The following is a 17016-nucleotide window of genomic DNA, read 5'->3' on the forward strand; positions in this document are numbered from 1 at the left end:
AAAGTTTCGCCCCCTATAGACAGCGATGGAATCAGCTGACTATGCCGGGGCGCCGGCAACCACAGCCACTCGGTCTTGGAAGGGTTGAGTCTGAGTCTGTTCCTCCCCATCCAGACCCGTACGGCCTCCAGGCAACGGGTCATCACGTCAAGGGCATCGTTGGGGTGACCTGGGGTGGAGATGTACAGCTGAGTATCATGATAATAATGATAGTGATACTTAAAAGAATTGAAGGAATTGTAATTCAACCCTTGTTTAAAATGAAGGAGTTGAGAAAATTTGGGGGATTATAAATGAGCTATGTTGTTTTGAATAAAGATTTGTATGCAAACAAACTCAAGCAGAGTTTGGTGAGCGTTCCTTTGTTGGCTCTTTACTAAGTAATCTGTTTGTAAATACATATGGACAAAGGAATGGCTAGGGGAGGGAAAATTGATACTTTTCTATGGTTAATATATGGTTGGTTATACGATAAGTATGATATGTAGACAAATACATAAAATGCTCTATAACATCTAATGGTGAGGCTGTTTCAATGCATTCAAGTTTATTCTAAATTACCTCAAGTGGGAAATTCCACAATATGAAACTCAAATGACTTGGATAAAATGTTTACCTTTAGTATTGTTGCGAATAAGAACACAATCACGGAAAAATTTAGGATTGTCTCCTTATGAATTGTTGTATGGTGTGTCATTTATGCCTGGAAACATCTCCATGGACTCTTTAGTAACAAGGGATAAAGTAGTAAGACATTATGTGCATAAACTGTCGCAGTATCTTGATCATTGCAGGAAACAAGGCTTTTTGATCCAAACACCCCTTTTGGAATTTCCTGTCCACAAGTTTGAGGTGGGACAGTGGATCCTGATCTGAACGTGGAAGGAGGAGAAATTGCAACCTAAGTGGGAAGGACCATTGCAGGTGTTGCTGACCTCTGAAACTGCAGTTCGGACGAAAGAAAAAGGGTGGACTCATTATACGCAAGTGAAAGGACCAGTAGCTGAACCAAAAGGACAGTGGACCTGTGTTCCGGGTGATGACTCGTTTAAATTGATACTTTGTAAAATTCCTGTTTAAATGTGTTGGTACTGTGACTGTAAATGCCATGTTGATTGTTGTAGTTGTTTCCATTGTATTGACTGTGTAAGATGTACTGGATGTGAAGAACATTTTGGACCATGCAATATAGTACTCATTGAGAAGAAATTGAAACCTTTTGAAGAATATACTGAGATATTGACCAGAGTGGTAAGATATACTCTAAAAGATACTCCTTCAATCCAATTAGTCCAGGAAGAACAACGAGAAGCCTTCATAACATATCACAGTTTAGAAGAAGAAGATTAATATAAAATGTGAATCCCTAGTGCTGTATATTTGTCCCTGGCTGTATACCTCTCCCTCTCTAGGGAGCAACAGAAGCAGAAGGATGTGAAGCCTGCATTACCAATGCCACCAAAGGGGTGTATATTTCAATCTACATGTCAATTAAATAAAACACAATATTCAGTTTGTAAGGAAAGAGACAAAAAGATACAGTGCTATGATCCATCGATACCAACATATTTGAATTTCAGTATATATGTGGGTTTAGCTAAAGTGGGAGTGAGACAGAGACCTGAAGATGAAGGAAGATTAATATACGTCAATTCTACGAAAATATTAGAAAAAGGGACAGAAAAAAGCTTTNGTGTGTGATTACACTGGAGGAGGTTATCCAGGATGTAATGGTATTACCAAATTTAAAAGAATATATGGAACTAATACAATGGAGTTGGAAATCACTAAGAACCATTCTGATATAGTAAGTTATGGATTTGGGATAGACGGAACAGGATCCGATCCATTAACTTATATCACTATAAAGAAAGAAAAGATATATTAGCTAAAGAAGGAGGTGTGTGTGGAAAGTTTAATTTAACAAATTGTTGCTTACAAATAGATGAAACAGGTGCAGTGGTGAAGCAATTAACCACTGAGACAACTTGTACATGTTTCAGTCCAGACTTGGACTGGTCTTCTAGATGACGGGGGATTTTTGGGAGGAATCTTTCGCAATTGGAAACAAGCATTATTCATGGTGGGCATAATATTAGTGGGACTAATGTGTTTGCCCTGCCTAATTCCTATGATTAAAAATTTAGTCCATACAACTGTAACAAGTATAATGGATGGCATCAAACGGGAGGAAAAGATACAGGCACTGTTAGCTTTTAAGGAAATTAAAGACAAAGTAAACATAATAGAGAATAAACACAAAGAAGAAATTGAAATGAATTTAAGAAGATTCTAAAATTTTATTAAGTATGAAAAGAAAAAGGGAGGATCTGTTAGGAATAAAATTTTAGAATAAAAAGTAAAGTTAAGTGACACGTACTCTGTAAAATTTCTACACATAGACAGTAAGATTTCTACACAAAATTTCTACACGTAGACTGCAAGATTTCTACACAATTTCTACATGTACACGTACCTTGTAAGAGTTCTGCACGTAGGCTATAGGATTTCCACACTGAGCTATAGGATTTCATGATAAAGTACATATAAGGGAATAGGTGAAGCAAAATAGTAAGGGGAAGGGATAATGTATTTTGTTTAGGCGGCTCTGATAAGATTGTAACCTCAGAGGAGGGGCCAAGGCATCGGGGATAGAATGTATATAATGTGTGTCTTTGTTGTGACTAGGTGTGGATCAAATATTTATTTGGAGTCCACCACGCTTTGCAAACCGTTGTATCCAATAAATCTCTGTCTAATTTCAACTTGCTGTTTGGTGTTATTCAGTGGGCTAGAATTTCTACCAACAAAATGACAATCAGCCATGGGCCACTACTAATTTCTTTATCATAAGCGGCAGACCCTGCTTGAGGTATTTGCCTGAACAAATGGAAAACAATATGCTCTATACATTTCCTGCCTCTCTTCAACTTGCCCACATTCAGGCAGGAAGTTTGCAGTGCTTTTGTTCTCATAGACCTGAAAGCACAGAGGACGGCGAGAGACTGAACTGTGGGAAAGGCTCCAGTCTCTCCATACTTTGAGCCTTCTGTATATTTAGACAAAAAAGACTGCAACTTGCTCTCCAAATTGCTGTTCCAGTTCCAGTTGTTGAGCAGTATGATTGCAAGTGTATTACTGGGCTTCTCACTTTCAGTATAACAAAGGAAAAGTGGAACTTGGAACAGAATATTTCAATGTCCAGTGCTCTTATTCAGGATCACAATAGACAGCCGGTTGGCTAGCAACTGATTCTCTCCGATTTTATTCTTCCTATTTCACCCAGGTTACTTCTTAGGTTATAAAATAGGATCAACATGTTTTGCCTATTACCTTTTGTGGCTTCTAAACATACCTCCATATGATGTTGGGAAAGGTATAATTTTGGCTTCATATCTGAATAGAGTATTAGTTGTAATTCAGTGTGCTCTGAATAACATAAATATGTATTTGTTTAACTGTAGCTTGTTGGTATCTTAAGGAGATCATGGTTGCTTACAATCCATCAAACAAATGAAAAAATAAAATACAATTTTCAAGAATTAAAGTGTAGCGCTACCTCTTTAGAGGCCGCCAATGCCCAGGCCCTCCCAGCCACAACCCCCCTTGTCTAGCCTTGCGGTAATGTTCTTTAGAGATCGGTGAGATGTCTTACAACCGGAACTCATGCAGCATTGATGGGTGGCAGGCTCTTCTTGTTGAAGCCGGACTTTCAGGCACGAACTTAACCGGTCACAATGGTTGATGCCCCGAAGATGTATATAACAGCTCAGGGCTGCTTTAGCAGCAGGAGTAACAAGCCCCTGAGCAANATACCCTTGATAGAAAAATAAAATAAGCTTCCAGACCTTCTCTTCTCAACTCCAACCACACCGGCCTTCTCCTTTCCTTTCCTTTTCTATCCTTCCTCCTTCCACTCACGCCAGCCACACCCAAAGCCAACTGCAGCTGTCCCAATCTTTTCCTTCCCAGTCAAGCTCCTGCCAGCACTCTCAGGCAGTCCCCGCTACAAAAGTAATCCTCTTCCCTTATCTATTTTATTCTTGTAATAATTACCTAATCACACAAGATTACAGTGTCACCTGCCACTGCATATCTAGATGATCACTGTCACAGTAAAGAAGATACCATAATAACAAGTGGCATTGTACAGAGAATAATACCATATAGGAAACGGCAACACCTAAGAATAAAATTCAATTAATGTAGTACACATTTAAATGGATGGTGAACAAGCTAACCATTTTATTCTTCCTTCTTACATGCTCTGATAATTACATTTTAGAATTCTAGAAGAAAGTAATACTTGTTCTGAATAAAAATGTCTGTAATGATAACAATGAGTACTCAGACTGAATTTTTAAAATAAGTTTGATACTCTATAAAGAATTCAGCACTGTCAACAGTAGTAATTTATTTTCATCCAATTAACATCTAAGTAGGGGTGAAAAAAACTTACTGCAGAGAATTAGAGTGAAAGACACAACTACTTGACAAATGAGGATTTCAAAATTATTCACTAGGCATCAAATGTTAGTTGTTGATGGGATTAGCAGTGCTAATGCAGTCATTAAGGAAAGAACAAAGGACTGACTTGCAAAGGTCATAATTAGCATATTATCAAAAACTGTGTTTCTAGCTAATCTTGTGACCACCATAGAACAGATTAATCCTGCTAAAAGCAAGGAAAACCAATTATGTCCAAAGGTCTGTCTTATGTCAAATAGATGTTTTAATGCTCTCAAATGGAAAACAAAAATGTTGGCAAAGATGTATCTTGATGCAGAACTTAAAAGTGGGGAACAGGATATGAAAGACAATGTAGCCCTTGAAAGAGAAAATGCAGGCAAGGGATAAACATCCAAGCTCTGTTCCTCTTGTCCTTCTGATCACACATTACAAGTAGGGGGTGAATATACCATAGAGCCCTTTTTTATCATGTTGACACTGCTTATGATAGAATCCTGGTCTTCCAACATACGCTCACAGATTGAAGCAGCCTCTGATACTGTCAAGTAAAATGAATGAGAAAAAGGATAACAGGCAGAAATAATGAACTTGTCTTCTCCCTCTATTGCTGGACCAAACTTTTTGCTTTCCTTGAAAAATGGTGCTCCTCCCCCAAGTCAAAGCATAAAGTACTCAAAACTAATCTATTTCTTGTGGCAGATAATCCCATAAGCAGTGAAAAGCAACTGCAGTACATTAATAATTGACATTTCACTGCCTCTAACCATGCTAGAATTGTGCTGCCTGAGGCAGCCACTTTTCAGAGAATTAGATTGATTTTTATATAGCTTTCTTCCTCTCCTCTGACTTGAACTTTGCTATTCTATTGATAATCCTGCTATCCTGCTTTAAAAATTAGTTTGTTATAATAGAAAGCCTCCTCCCCTAGACCCAAATGGCCCCAGCCACATTGGCCTTCCAAAAGGCCTTAACAACCTGACATTTAGACGTTCTGGGATCCCTCATCTTCTTAACAAAGCCCATTCCATTCAACAATGCCCCACAGAGAGAGAAAGGGAGGAAATTTCCCTTTGCCAGCCCAGTTGCATGCACCAAATTTGGAGGGTTGCTATTTGAATCATAAAGAAACAAAAATACAGTTTCTTCAAATCTCTAATCTTCAATTCAGACAAAATCAGGTAGACATATCAAATTTACAAAAATATAGGTGTGAAATTGTAAGTTTTACTCAGGCTTTTGATGCATAATTATCAGGAAAATATTCTGAAGATTCTGAACATTGGCTTAGTTTCCATTTCTCCTTTTTATTTATTTTATTTCACTTCATTTATCAAATGTATTTGCCACCAAACTCACTGTTCAGGCAATTCTGAGCAGCTCCTTTTCCCTTTTCTAACTAATCCAGGAGTCTTGCATAGTCTTTTCAAGATTTATATTTGTCCTTCCAATTCTGTGTGGTTTAAGTGCCAGAAATGATTGTTATTTTAAATTAAAGATATTTACAGATTTTGGGCCCAGGGAAAAATGTATATAATCCACAAAATAAATTATCAAAGTAGTTTGGCAGAATATTCAATGATGTGCCATGTGCTGAAACATTTTTCTAGTCTGTCACAGATGGTTCTTTATATATGTGTCTATGTTAGCATAAGTAAGAATAAAAAGAATGAAATGCAGAACTGCCCCCTTCCTTTATCCATTTTTACAGCTATGTTATGGAGCTAAACATTTGCGACCTTGCAAAATATTTGCAGTTTTGATTTGCATGTATCTCCACTATTTCTTTTTAGCAGATTCTATAAAAACATTTTTATAATAAAAGTTCTTATTGGAGATACAAAATCTTAGTTGGTCTGAAGACATTTAAGGAATATGAATGTAGTCAAAATTACCAAGCAAGGAATCCTGGTCTTTGGTGGACAACTCAATGAAAAGATTAATTCAGTGAGCTGATTCTATACTTGAGAATATTAGAAGAGAACTGATAATACTATTATCTTTATAGAAATTCATGGTAAGACTACACTTGGACTATTATGCACAGTTCTTGTCACTGTACCTTGTAAAGGAAAATATAAAGCAAAAAGGGGGCAACCAAGAATTATTAAGTGATGGAACAGTTCCCTGACAAAGAAATGTATCATACAAGGACAAAACTGCAGACCATCTTTTGGAGCTATATGCGGAGAGATTTGGAACTGACAGAAAGAAATATTTGTTTCACATAGAATATTAATAAATTGTTGCTTTTTTCTAGTAGGAGTTGTTGTTTGGATCTAGTATGGATCTTTTCCATAGAAAGTGACTACTTGGAATGTGGAGAAGGGGTTCACATTTAAAATTAGGGATATTGCTTCATCCTGTGATATGTCACCATATAATTTCAGAATTGGTGAATTGGTATGCTTTATCATACCAATAAAGCATATGCCATAGTGTCAGATTGTGCAAGTTTGAATAGGGAAGAAAAACCTTACTTCAGCCCTGGCAAGATTGAGCGGCTGCATGTATTTTACCCATCCAGGTTTGGAGATGTTTCAGTTTTAGCCCTTTATGTGGGGTTGCATTTTCCTCTTAGTGACTGTTGTGCAATTTGGACTCACAGTTATTCCTTGAGGAGCAGGTGGCAGATGAGGCTCACACAATGGCTTCATACATTCTTCTAGTGTACCAATTTTGTATCAGGAGAGTCTTATGACAATCATCATGCTTTGATCATCTAGTATGTGTATTACTGCAATTTGGTCTACATGGGGTTGCTCTTAAAATTCCACTAGGAGATGCAGCAGGCAGCAGATTGCAGTGTCACCAGCAGTTATGAACATGAAGTGTATGGCCATTATCACATTTTTGCTTTGTGAGCTGCACTAATTACTAGTAGGCTTCTGCTGAAATTCTCTCTGGTGTTCCTACACAGATTGTTCAACAGAAGACTATTGGTAATCAGTGCAGAAGCCTAGATGTCTTTTCTGGGCTCAAGGAAATACTGTACACAGGTATTGTTTTCATTTCTCATTTCCCCTTTTTCTCTAAAAATATTTACCTCAAGTCACATAATTATTGTGGTCATAAACCAGTGAAAAGCATATATTTAGCCACTCCTTCTATACATCACATACCAACTTAGCTTCAAAACTACAAATTCAAAACTATATTTTTGAGGCACATCTTATTTCTTTCTCTTAATTGTGCAAAAGATAAGATTTATCATCCAAGAACAACAAAAACGCAAATATTTCCACCATCTGTAGCATTATTATAGAAAAACATTGCAACAATTCATCTGGAGTGAAATAAGCATTTCATCCAAAGACTGAAAATAGTAATGAAGACAACATTTGCATCTGATAAATGCTTAGGTTGCTATGGACAAAATCACATCCAAAGCATGAAATATCAACCTTAACAATTAATGCAACATATTAATGCAATAGGTGGCATTTGGATCCTCAAAAATTGTCATGCATGTATCCTAATTTACAGCCCAAATGTTGGAGATGTGGAAGTTTAGATGCAACTTATTTTCATATTTGGTGGACGTGTAGGGAAATAAAAGCATTTTGGATTAAGGTTTGGTGGAATATTCAAAATATTTTTAAGAAAAAGATAAAGTTTACACCGCAGTTATTTTTATTAGGTATTATGGGAGATTTGGACGCTAAATAAATGAATCTGATGTTAAATCTTATAACAGCTGCAAGACTATTGGTAGCTCAAAACTGGAAGACGGATCGTTTGCCTACGGTAGAAGAATGGTCTCTTAAAGTGTCAAATTTAGCAAAAATGGCTAAGATTTCTGCTTATTTAAAGGATCAATCACAGGAAAGATATATTTCGGTTTGGAGAAGATGGATAGATTATATTCAGAATAAATATGGAACTGAAAAGTTCCATTTGGTGTTTGAGTAAATTTTACAGTATTGTTATTGTGAATATTTTATTATATATTTTATATTTTTATTATATTTTATTATATTGATATTATTATTATTTTGAGTAGTAATTTTGTTTAATAATTAAGTTGATTATTTGTTTATTATTGTGTTTAATCTTAAATTATCTAAATTTATTTTAAAAGGGAGTTAAAGTGTGTTATAGATTTGGTTACATAATTAGTTGGATAATGTTACTTAGATTATGATTAATATATTTGTAACCCTGTGAAAAAGCTCTGGGAAGTGGGGGGGGGTTATAGGCGTTTTGGGGGACGGGCAAAGGAGTTTATTTTGTAAATGTTATAAAACTTTTAATAAAAAAAAAGATTTATCATCCAAGAACAACAAAAACTCAAATATTTCCACCATCTGTAGCATTATTATAGAAAAACATTGCAACAATTAATCTGCAGTGAAATAAGCATTTCATCCAAAGACTGGAAATAGTAATGAAGACAACATTTGCATCTGATAAATGCTTAGGTTGCTATGGACAAAATCACATCCAAAGCATGAAACATCAACCTTAACAATTAATGCAACATATTTGTAACAAAGTAACAAATCTGATTTTACATCAAATTACAAAGAAACAGAAGTTGCCCTGAACCAACTGTTAGCAACAGATATGAAAATGAATTTTTCACATGTCTGCAAATCCTTCTAAGAAATCAATGAAATTATATCTATTCAAACTAAAGACAGAGGTGGGAAATCTATTTTTTTTAAAGAGGGTTGGTTGCAAAGTTCCCAAAACAGGGATTTCTAACCATTGGGTTTCTAACTATTGTTAGAAATTGCAACTTTTGAAACTCCTTCTGGAGAATTGCAACTTTCGAAACTCATTCAGGAGAATTGGAGAATCCAAATAATATTGGAGCTGATATGGCAGGTTTTATTTATTTTTTAAATTTATATGCTGTTTATCTCACTATCCAAAGTAACTGTGGACATAAAACAGTGATATAAAAAGCATAAATAGAAAAGAATTAAAAGCATTAAAATTAACAAAACTAAGAAAAGGTTAAAAGCAAAGGTTATACAAAAAAGAGAAATATTTTAAAATGGTACCCTACCTCCAGGAAAGGCTTTTACTAAATCATTTCTCTTTTTAAGATATAAAGGAAAACATTTGTATGCAAAGGAGATTTCAAAGGAATTTCACATAGTATAAATAGGTCTCATATTAAATAGAGATACTCTAAATCTACAAATCACCCAACCTGCTGATCTCAAAAAGCTGAGAAAGATTGAACCAAATTAGTATTTGAACATAAATCTCAGAATTATAAGTTAGACTGGGAGGTAAAAAAATAATAGCTTGTGAGATGACAAAGCATTTCTATATTGAAGCTAAGCAAACCCAGTGGACATATCCATGAAGTCACTTAGAGTTAAATCTGATTCAGAAGCTTTACTTTTTTTGTCAATCTTCTTCAAGAAGTGCTACACTAGAATGCAAGTAGCATCAATGCATTTCACCAGGCTTACTCTGAAACAGAGAGAGTATACTTAGGATCATATTCTAAACCCTAGTAAAAATGGGGTATATTTAACTGGAGATTAAATGTGTTTCACTACAGCATTTTACTTTAATTTCAAGTGCTGTTATTTATGTGTTTGCAATATATAAGTTGCTTTTCTTCTAAAAAGTGGATAACCATAAAAATGGCTATTTATAATATAATATAACCTCATAAGGAATTTTGGGCACAATGATTAGTCTTGTAAAAACAATATATAAACACAGATTTCAATCTAAGCCTCTTACAGGTCTAGTCTAATGCTTTAAATATTAATTACATTAGTTCTCTAATAAAGTAGAATAATGAGTACAATGAACATACATAGAATTTTATTAAGTACAAAATTTAGTTCCAAGAAACAGTAGATGGAAATGCATCTGATTTTGCTGGATTGGTCCTAAAGAATTTGAGCTTAACTCATATTTTTAAACAGTTTTTCTTTCTAGCCCTAAAAATTTGAATTTATAACATTGTCATTCTAATGTACTACCTAATTATTAGGGCACAACTGTTAATCTGCATCATGCAATAAAATATAAAAGTTGTAAATCTAATAAAGCATCTTTATTCAAAGGTCAGTGTTAAAAGGTTTTCATTCAGATGAATACTACTAATTGCTACTGCACATAAACAGGCACGCACACACTCACACTTATCTAAAAAACTACAAATACATTCAACAATTTAACTATTCTATCTTAGAGGAAAGGAAACAGAAAACTTCTAAGCCTTCCTTTGTCATTTCTACATAATGTAATGGGAAAAAAGAACTAAGCAGAATATTTTTTTACTAATAATACCAAATTGAACACAAAGTTCCTACAGGAAAAAAAAGATTTTCCCCAAAGGAGAATTATAATTTGTAAGAAAGTTATAATCAACAATTGTGATGTGAATCTTGTTTGCTTTTTTCCTTACCTCTATCACTGAAGTCGTCCACAAGAATAATTTCTGCTATCAGGCTATTTGGTGTCCTGTTGATAATGCTGTGTATAGTCCGCAGAAGTGAAGTCCAACCTTCGTTATGAAATGGGATAATTATACTAGTGTTTGGGAGCTTCTCCAAGTATAACTTGTCTTTACAGCTGAGGATGAAAAAAAAGAGGTACCATATAAAAATATAAAAAAAGGAGAACCACATTTTCTCATGTATCTCTATCACTTTTTCCCAGTATATATATACAGATATACAAACAGATAATGGTTTTTGTAATGGAAATCCTCCACTACATTATCAGTATTGGACATTCAAAATCATTCTAGACTGAAGAACTAGATTTTTGTTCTTGTTAAGGCTGGTTTATATTGTTTGAAATGAAAATGCCTTTTTTGGTGAAATATTTCATTTTGGATAACATACTATAAAATATAAATATGTAATATAAAAAATAACCACTACCTAAACTCTTACTTCGGAATTCTCCAAGGCTACTTTATATAGTATGGTAGGCTTCATATAATGAGCAAAAATACATAGATGCAAATAATCTATTCTTTAGTTTTCTAAAAACTCTAATATTTTTTTTTATTTATTTGTATCCTGCCTTTGTTTTACAAATAATTCAAGCACGCACACACACACACACACACACACACAAACACACACACACACGAATCAAAGAAATCTTATAGGAAATTGTTGCCCAAACAACAAAGTATGAAATGGATAAGCTGTATCACGTAAAAGTGGCTTAACTGAACTAAGAATTATATAAATGGTTGTCAGACATTTACAATTTAATTTATTTTAAATGTGGAATACTATGTTTTTTGTAATAAGTTTTTAATCATTTGATTAAAATCAGCTAGTTTTCCACATCTGTAGAAGATGTACCCATTGCCAGAAGCTTGGCTATCCAATTTGTAGAGAGGACCTTCTGTATTTTTACTTCCTTCTAAACAGGGAGAAAATTTGAAATCCAGAACACTATTTTCTGAGTATTTTCTGGAATAGGGTATGATTATTTAGACAATATCTTGCTTCACAACATCCTTGCTTCTGCCCCCAGCACAGTCTGAAGATATAACAACATATAATCATAGCCCTCTAAATGTCTTTTAAATGTACCACTATTTTATTTATTCATCATCTCACAATGTGACTCAGGGTGGCGTACAACGTTAAAAATAAAATGTACTAATTATTAATATAGTTAATATTAAAAACTTCAACATTATAAAAGGCACAAAACTAAAAGAGAATAAAAAGACATTTTACTTGGACATTGGACAGCCCTTTGTTTGAAACAATATAGGGTCTCCTGCTTGAGGAAGGGATTGTACTAGAAGATCTCCAAGGCCCCTTCCAACTTTGTTATTCTGTAGAGAATAATATAAGAGGATGGAAAGTAAAGAGAAAATGAATAAACTCTTTATTGATTAGGTCCTTTAGTTTTCTCTCAAATAACATACCATAATTCCTATTATCTTCCAATCAGCTTTCAGTTCAATGAATTGAAAACATCAGTTCATCATTTCCCCAACTTAGAGATAAATTGCCATATAGTATCTGTTATTTTAATCATTTTCAGATATCTACAATTAGGCAGGAAATTTAGAACTGTAAATCTTATTTTTTCTTGTGTGCATCTAATCTGTAGATGAGCAGAAAGTCAATTTATAAAAACAAGTAAAACAGAATTATTTAATTTCCTTTACTTATCTTCAATCATGCCCTCCTTCATATAAATGCTTCTAGTTCTGCAATGTTCATTAAATGAGCATGCAACCTCGATAGAATGGAAAGATTGTAGAACAGAAGTGAATTTGATGTGTCTATCTCTGGAAAGTTTCTGTACAGATGAATATAAAAATTGTTTTGAAGAAAGAATTACATAACCATTATGTAGCCCATACAGAAAGGAGCAGGTGAGAAAATCTCAAGTTTACCTTGAGGTTAATACAGGAAGGAATCTCTGTCAGGCTTTCAAGATTTTGCTACTATGCCCTATAATAATAGAGCTCCAGTGTTTCATGTAGTGTCTGCCTTCTAACCTGAATTGGCTGGTAGTTTATGCTGGAAGTGAGGTGTAATAAAATGCTGTTGAAGCATAGCTGTTGTTTTCTGTGATTGGCATATCCATTGTAGGTAAGGATCCTAAATTGGTTTAAGATTAGCAGATCCATCATTCAGCACAAAACTTCTTGTTCCTTTTCTCTCCTTCTGCTTGTAGTTTTTATAAAAATAAGCCTTAAAATGAAAGGGAAGGATTGGTAATCTGATGTTATATATGACCCAGGCATATAACTGTATTTTATATGAGAGATACAGATAAAACAGGAATGAGGAGTGGGGAGGAAACTGAATCACAAGTCTGCCTGAGAGAATGTCAAAATTTTGCTTGCTGGTAAAGGAATTCCATAGGCAGCAATATTGTTGAAGTCTTATATAATATAAGCCTCACTAATGCAATTCTAACAGTGCATCTAATAATAATCAGCAATATTAAATATAAAATGTGAGTGCAAGTATATCTCTAGAGAAATAAGCTTGTATGAACTGACAAGTAAAAGTGAATATTCAAGTATAAGTGGGAAAGCCAAAAAGCTATTTCATGAACTACTTAATAAGGCACCAAACGTATATGTATATTGCTAGCAACAAGATAACGTTTAGAAGCTCAATATTTTATCAGAATGTTGAAACAGAATTTTAATAATGAAGTTGAAATAATGAACAAAAAGTAGACATTTCTTTGTTTTTAAAGAATTTCCGTGTTTTTAAACAATTTGCTAATCTTGCAGGTGGTAAATGCCATCTATAAAACATTTTATATAAATTTTCCTTATAAGTAGTTGCCCTTGTTATTTTATAGTTTCTTTCCCACAGGTTTTGCCATTTTTCTAATTCTACATTGTGCCCAAATTGTTTTTGCTCAAGTTATCATTGTTTCTTTAACTTGTTCATCTTCCATCTTCAGGTTTAACAAAAATTTATAGAGTTTCTTAATCAGTTTTTCATCTGATGACAATAGTATCTGGTCAAACACTGTTTGATCTTTATAAAAACCATATGTTTTAGCATTTTTTCATATCTAATTTGCATTTGCAAGTGTGGCCATCATGATAGCTCAATGTCCTGTTCTTCCAATTCTTGTTTAGTTTGTAATTTCTCTTCAGTATTCAAAATGTCTCTGTATGTCACAAGTTTCTCATAGTTGATTAAATTTGGGTGCACAAATGCTTCCATTGTCAAGATCCATCCTGGTATTTTCATATAAATTTTCATTTTTCTCTTTTCCTATGTCAAAAGCAAGGCATTTCTTATATGGTGATTTTGAAAATATTTATGGATTTTTTTCTTCCCATACCATAGAAAAGCATGACGTCCAAGTTGTAGGTCATGTCCTTCTAGATATAGTAATCTTTTGTGTCTAAGAGTTATCCACTCTTTTAACCATGTTAATGCAGCTGCTTGATAGTATAGAACCCAGTCTGGTAGCCCAAATCCTCCATTTTGTTTCACTTCTTGTAACAATTTCAGTCTTATTCTGGCTTTTTTCCCTTGCCAGATAAATTTCAAAATCAATGCATTTAACTCATCAAAAAAAACTTTTCTCTAATTTTATAGATATTGTTTGGAACAAAGTAGTTTTGGTAAAATATTCATTTTCACCGTCACTATTCTTTCCAACATTGATAGTTGTAGATTTTTCCATCTTTCCAAATCTAATTTTATTTGTTTTAATAGTTTAAGATAATTATCTTCTTTTAACCTTGCTGTTAAGTTTATTCCCAGGTATTTAACTTTCTTAACTATCTGGAGATCTGTTTTTTCTGACAATTGGTTTTTTGTTTATCTATAAGGTTTTTGACTATCACTTTAGTCTTATCTGTGTTTATTTTCAATCCTGCTACTTCTCCAAATTCTTCAATCTTTATCAATAATTTAGGGCTTGTCTCCAAGGGATCTTCTAGTATAAATACCAAATTGTCCACAAATGCTTGTAATTTATATTTTTCATCTTTTATTTCCATGCCTTTAATTTCTGGGTCCTGTTTAACATTTCTATTCAGCACTTCCAGAGTTAAAATAAATAATAATGGAGATAGTGGATACCCTTGTCTCATGCCTTTTTTAATATTAAAATTCTCTGTAAAATCTCTATTTATAATTACTTTAGTCGTTTGTCTATGATAAATTGTTTTGATTATATTTATAAAGTTTTCTCCAAAGTCCATTTAGTTTAATTGTTGTACCATAACTTGCCAGTTAACATTATCAAAAGCTTTCTGCATATCTAAGAAAATTAATGCCATTTGTTTCCCTGGATGCATTTTGTAATATTCCAGAGTATCTAAGATCATTCTTAGGTTGTTCTTTATTTGTCTCTTTGGTAAGAATCTATTTTGGTCTGGATGTATAAATTCAATCAAAAATCTCTTCAGTCTTTCTGCTATTATTGAAGCAAAAAAATTGTAATCCACATTTAATAAAGATATTGGTCTATAATTCTTTATCTGAGTCAAATCTGAATCTTCTTTTGATATTAAAGATGCTGGATTTAACAACAAACCGGGAGATGAGAAATTGCTGTGTCATTATTGCAACAGAGACTTGGTTAAGGCCCTCTGTCCCAGATAGTGCTGTTAGCTTGATGGGTTTTTCAAAATTTTGGCTGGACAGGAGTCTTGCCCTTAGTGGCAAATCCCGGGGGGAGGGGTGTCTGTTTTTATATAAATGACAGATGGTGTAATAATGCCAAGGTGGTTTCAAGTCTGTGCTCCCCAGATGTGGAGCTTCTGACCATCAAATGCAGACCCTTCTATCTGCCTAGAGAATTCTCTGTTACCATTATCACAGCTGTGTATATCCCCCCTGATGCAAACAGAGAAGAGGCCCTGAAGGTTCTCTGTCATACCATCAGTGACTTACAAACTACTCACCCAGAGGGTGCATTTATTGCAGTGGGAGACTTTAACCAAGTGGATTTGAAAGCTGCCGTGCCACACTTCCATCAATATGTGGACTTTGCAACCAGAGGGGAAAATACACTGGATCTTGCTTATTCCAACATCAAGAAGGCTTTCAAAGCTATCCCCGCCCCCACCTGGGCTCCTCTGACCATCTCTCAGTGCTGCTTATTCCAGCATATAAAACTTTACTAGTCAGAGTGAAACCTACAGTAAAGCAGGTGGGGGTGTGGACAGAGGGAGCTATAGAAGCATTACAAGACTGCTTTGAATGCACAGATTGGGGCATGTTTAAGGAAGCAGCTACTGATAACCAACTTACAAATGTTGAGGAGTATGCCACCACGGTGTCTGCATATATCCAAAAGTACATAGAAGATGTCTGTGTCCTGAAAAGCATTATTGTGAGGGCGAATGAAAAACCATGGCTGACTTATGAGGTCCGCAAGATGCTGAAAGCACGGAATGTGGCTTTTAAATCTGGTGACATGCTGGCACTTAGAAAAGCCAGAGCAAATCTGAAAAGTGCCATAAAAGATGCAAAGCAAGCTCATTGCCAGAAAATTCAGATTTTTTTTTCAGGACCCAACAAACACCAGGCAAATGTGGTAAGGGATCCAGGCCATCACGGATTACAAGGTGACTCCATCGAGATGCAAGGACGACACAGACTTCCTAAACAAACTGAATACATTTTTTGGTAGATTTGAGGCATCAAATAATACTCCTGCTAGGAAAGTTGTGCCCCATCCTGACGAGCAAGTGCTACGTTTTGATGTCATCTCTGTCCGGAAAACACTGCAGAAAGTTAACATTCAGAAAGCAGCGGGCCCAGATAACATCCCTGGATGTGTCCTCAAGGAATGCGCAGAGGAGCTTGCTTGTGTTCTCACAGATATTTTCAATTTCTCATTGCAGCAGGCAGTGGTCCCATCATGTTTTAAGACAGCCATCATTTTGCCAGTGCCAAAAAAGTCCACAATTATAGGCCTCAATGATTACTGTCCGGTCGCACTGACATCCACCATTATGAAATGCTTTGAGAAGCTGATAAAGGACATTATTGTATCTAGCCTCCTGCCAACATTTGACCCGCTTCAGTTTGCCTACCAACCAAATCACTCTATGGAGGATGCTATTTCTTCCGTTCTCCATCTGAGCTTGAAGCACTT

General features: G+C 34.8%; 1 protein-coding gene across 1 annotated transcript in view; it reads right to left on the reverse strand.

The window, feature by feature from the left end:
• The window catches only part of GALNTL6 (polypeptide N-acetylgalactosaminyltransferase like 6), a 527250-nt gene that overhangs the window by 454665 nt on the left and 55569 nt on the right, over positions 1-17016 (reverse strand). The window contains exon 4 of the mRNA XM_015824280.1: positions 10850-11016. Coding sequence (XP_015679766.1) covers positions 10850-11016 — 167 coding nt within the window. The remainder of the gene's footprint in view (positions 1-10849; positions 11017-17016) is intronic.

Source organism: Protobothrops mucrosquamatus, unplaced genomic scaffold (genome assembly GCF_001527695.2).
Source record: "Protobothrops mucrosquamatus isolate PMUCROS unplaced genomic scaffold, P.Mucros_1.0 scaffold2180, whole genome shotgun sequence".
NCBI classification, from domain to species: Eukaryota; Metazoa; Chordata; class Lepidosauria; order Squamata; family Viperidae; genus Protobothrops; species Protobothrops mucrosquamatus.